The 4740-nt window shown below is 28.0% G+C and overlaps 1 protein-coding gene across 1 annotated transcript; it reads left to right on the top strand.

Annotated features, from left to right (window-relative positions):
• The first annotated feature begins 1716 nt into the window (after positions 1 to 1716).
• Positions 1717 to 4357, top strand: LOC110639710 (cytochrome P450 93B2). Its single transcript, XM_021790763.2, has 2 exons — positions 1717 to 2742; positions 3542 to 4357. Exons 1-2 carry the CDS (start codon positions 1864 to 1866, stop codon positions 4241 to 4243), a joined length of 1581 nt encoding a protein of 526 aa, XP_021646455.2. The 5' UTR covers positions 1717 to 1863; the 3' UTR covers positions 4244 to 4357.
• Positions 4358 to 4740: the final 383 nt, after the last annotated feature.

Genomic DNA, 4740 nt, shown 5'->3' with positions numbered 1-4740 from the left:
AATAATGGATGATGGTCGTTGAATTAATTTTATTCATTATTAACAAGATTATATAATTAAAAATATAATTATTAATTGAAATAAAATTTTTTAAAAATAATTAATTTATTACAAATAAAAAAAGGAATATATCTATAATTTTTATCAAAATTCAATATGCATTTTCTAAATTATCTTAAAATTAATAAATATAAAAAATAAGTAGAAAATACATAAAATGGACCTATTTGGTTGTAGAAATTTTTTCTGTTTTCATTTTATTTTTATTTTTAATAGAAAATCGAAGAATTAGAAAATAAGATTTTTTTCCTTTTTTTTATTTTCCATTTGTAAGATTAATTTTTAAAAATATTTTTTATTTAAATAAATATTATTCTCTATATACATATACAAATAATTTCACAAATTAATCACTGAAATATATTTTTTATCGGAAGATATATTTAAAATCCAAAACTATTATCATGAGGATTACTATACTTTTTTGCGTTAAATATTTCAAAATTAGTGTTGAAAATTATGTATTAATAACTAAATTAATCTACTCGATGAATTTTTATTTGAAAATTAAATGAATAAATATAATTTAAAAAAAATAAATTTTCCCCAAAATAAAAGGTAAAATTAGACCAAAATTCTTTATGTACAGTGTTTCGATTGATAACCTAATTAACAGGCAATCCAAAATAGTTCAACCCAAATCGTTCATAATATTTGAATAATAAATCATAATAAAAAATAATTTAAATCCATATGACCTAATCTGTTTACTACTTATATTAATACATATTATTATAAACACCAATCGGAAAAAAAAAGTTTAAATTATAGTTAGCTGTTTTAATTTTATGTATTTTTGCTGAATGTTAATTAGTTGTCCCAATTATAATCAAAAGGGTTAAATTAAATTTGAAAAAGTTAATGATAAATTATGATATAATACTTTAAATTTTATTTGATTAATAAAATAATTTATTGATTTAAACTTTATATATAAAAATATATATTTTATATTTATATATAATAAATGAATATTTTTAATTATTATATAAATATATTTTATATTTATTTTTTAATTAAAATTTTATGTTAAAAATATTTTTATCAATTAAAATTAATATAATTACCTTTTAAATAAAATTAAATAAATATAAAATGTAAAAATTTAATAACGAAACTCAAATTAATCTCATCCCCATCTTACAGAAGAGAACAGCAGATTTCCTCTCGTATGGGACATATCTTGTTTAAAATTAAGGATGATAATGACTTAGTTATTTGTAGTATATGTTCCAATCGAATCATGATTTGGGTTTGAGAATGATATTTATATCGGATTTAAATTTTATGTGTTAGGTATTTATTATTTGAATCTATTTTTATAAATAATTAATTAAATATAAAATATATTTTTTATAATAATATTTACACATATTTATATATTCTATTTTTAAATAAATAGAATTTATTTAAATGTTTTATAAGATTATTAAATTTTTAAAATATAAATTATCAATAAAATTTTTTATATAAATTATTAATTAAAATATATAAAATTAAATAAATTTAAATATTATTCAGATAATAATAATAAAATTTAAAATAAATTTACTATTAAGAATACTAATCAAATTTAAATTTAAATATGGTAATTTTTTAGAATAACCATTGCCATCCTTGTCTAGAACAGAAAATTTCCAACCAATCCCATTGCCATCTCTGATGTGAAAAAGGTCGAAGAGCAAAAAGGTAAAAACAACTATTTAAAAAGTGAATGACATATTGTGATATTTTCAGCTAGCATTGCTCCATTATAAATAGGCGTACCATAGTGAAGGACTGATATAGCATTTTCTTGGCAACATGATGCTGGTGTTGTTGTCCTTTGCTGCTTTTATTTTCTTGGCATTTTTCTTCAATAGGAAGCAGCGAAGCCAACTTCCACCAGGCCCCATAGGCTTCCCTGTTATTGGTCACCTGCATCTCCTTGGACCCTTAATTCACCATTCCTTTCGCGATCTTTCATTTCGCTATGGTCCTTTATTTTATCTCAATCTTGGTTCTGTACCTTGCGTGGTAGCTTCCACACCAGAGCTAGCCAAGGAATTCCTGAAAACCCAGGAACAAACATTCCCTTGCCGTGTGAGTTCTCTAGCCATCAAACACCTTACTTATAATGCATCTTTTGCTTTTGCACCCTATGGACCTTACTGGAAGTTCATCAAGAAATGGACCTCCTTTGAGCTTTTAGGAAACCGAGTGATCAACCAGTTTGCTCCCATTAGAATTAAGGAAGTGAACCATTTCCTTCAAATCCTTTACAGCAAGTCTAAAGTTGGTGACAGTGTAAATGTTTCTGAGGAGCTGATGAAATTGTCAAATAACGTAATCTCTCAAATGGTGTGGAGTGTTAGATCCTCAGGGACGGATGGGCAAATTTCTAGAAGTGTGGTTCGTGACGTGACGCAGATGTTTGGACAGTTTAATATCTCTGACTTTGTATGGTTTTGTAGGAACTTGGATTTGCAGGGTTTTCGAAAGAGGTTTGAGGAGACACGGGCAAGATATGACATGTGGGTGGAGAAGCATGTGACAGCCCGTGAACAAGTCAGAAACCAGAAGAGAATCAATGGAGTACAAGAGCATGAGGCTAAGGATTTCTTGGACTTGATACTTGATCTTATGGAGGATGACACTGCAGAGATTAAATTAACGAGGGATAATGTTAAAGCCTTGATTTTGGTAACTAGAGCTTCAATCATTTCTTTTTTCTTTTCGTAAGTTAGAAAATTTTTAAATGTTTGTGCACATTTCCAAAGATAGATTTTGTTTTATGGATAAGAACGTACAACATAGGTAAATGCTTGCTACATAAGCATATATGAAATGGGAGAATATTAAATATTCTTGATGTACGTGTACTTCTTCCTCTCTCATATTCACGTGCAGTCTTATATTTTATTTTAAGAAAAATTTACTTTTTTATTAAGTATTGATATGATGCATTGTTTTTATGTGAACTATATGCATTTAATAATTTACTGTACATGTACTAAATAATTTAATGAATAAATTATTTGTCATATTTAAGTAAAACTGTTATTCTATATAGAATATATGATAAATCAATGAATATTTAATACCTGAATAAATATAGATATTTTTTAAAAAAGAAAATTTTTTTATATTTATTGATCATTTATTCAAGACATAAAATTATAATGGAACCTATTAATTTAATATATAAATTCTATATATTTATATTTTGAATTCATAATATATTAAATTTAGGTAAATATATATTTCCTCTAAAAAATTTATTGATAATTTTTATTTTTGAGCCCACTTTTATATTAATGGACGCACTTTGATATTACATGTCTCATGCTTATAAGTTTGTCATTTCATGTAGAATTGGATACATGAAATTACCACTAAAGCATATAATTTTCCTTAGTGAAGATGATGAATTAATTCTATCTCTATCTTTAACAAAACACTAAGGATAATTTCATAATAATTTGTTGCTATGCACATATAGGATTTCTTCACAGCGGGTACAGATACCACAGCTATTTTACTTGAATGGGCACTATCAGAGCTCATCAACCATCCAACAGTTCTTGAGAAAGCTCGAGAGGAAATAAACAAGGTAGTAGGAAATAGCAGGATTGTTCAAGAATGCGATACTCCGAATCTTCCTTACATTCAATCTATCATCAAAGAAACATTTCGGCTGCACCCACCAATTCCTATGGTCTCAAGAACGTCCGTACAAGAATGCAAGGTGTTTGGGTATAGAATCCCTGCAAATACTTTGTTATTTGTGAACATTTGGTCCATCGGAAGAGATCCCAAGTATTGGGACAACCCTTTACAGTTTCAACCAGAAAGGTTCTTGCAATATTCCAATAACGAGGCTGGCTTGTCGAGTCCCACTGATGTTAGAGGCCAACATTTTCAATTGTTGCCATTTGGTACTGGGAGGAGGATCTGCCCTGGCATTCCTTTGGCCATGCAAGAATTGCATATGACACTTGCAGCTACGATTCAGTGCTTTGATTTGAAGGTGATCAATCCCTCAGGAGTTAAAACCAATGGCAATGATGTTCTTGACATGACTGAACGGCCTGGATTAGCCACTCCACGGGCCCATGAACTTGTGTGCATTCCTGTGGCTCGCATGCATCAAGTTCTTGACCAGTTATGTGTGGAAAATTCTTATATATGTCAGGATGTATGATTTAATTTATATATTTAAGATCTCATTAATAAATATCTAAGATCTCATTAATAAGAAATCTATCACGACCCGATTTCTGGGCTGGATCGGTACTAGGGCTTGGGTCAGTTTAAGGCCCCCGAAACTCATAGTAAGCTTAACTATTTTTAATCCATTCATAAAGCCTATTAAGGTAGCCAAATTTTAAGAAAACAAATGGACAGAGTTCAACTATAAATTGGACAATCCAATGAGGAGTATTAATTTACCCGACCTGTAAACAAATAATATCAATAATATGGAGAGCTCAGCTCACCCTCACAATCTTCAAATCACATATATCAACACTTGGGAGCTCAGCTACCTCCATCATCAATAATAAACATATCATACATCCATGCAATCTCACATAATTAATTTTACAACTCCAGAACTAAGTTATTACAATTCAAATAAAAATACAACTATTGATCCATGCAGAGTTCTAGATTTAAATAAAAGACAATAAAAGTAAATCA

This window comes from Hevea brasiliensis, chromosome 6, assembly GCF_030052815.1.
Source record: "Hevea brasiliensis isolate MT/VB/25A 57/8 chromosome 6, ASM3005281v1, whole genome shotgun sequence".
In the NCBI taxonomy this organism is placed as follows: Eukaryota; Viridiplantae; Streptophyta; class Magnoliopsida; order Malpighiales; family Euphorbiaceae; genus Hevea; species Hevea brasiliensis.
The sequence above is the reverse complement of the archived record's forward strand: the minus strand, read 5'-3'. Positions and strand labels throughout refer to the sequence as shown.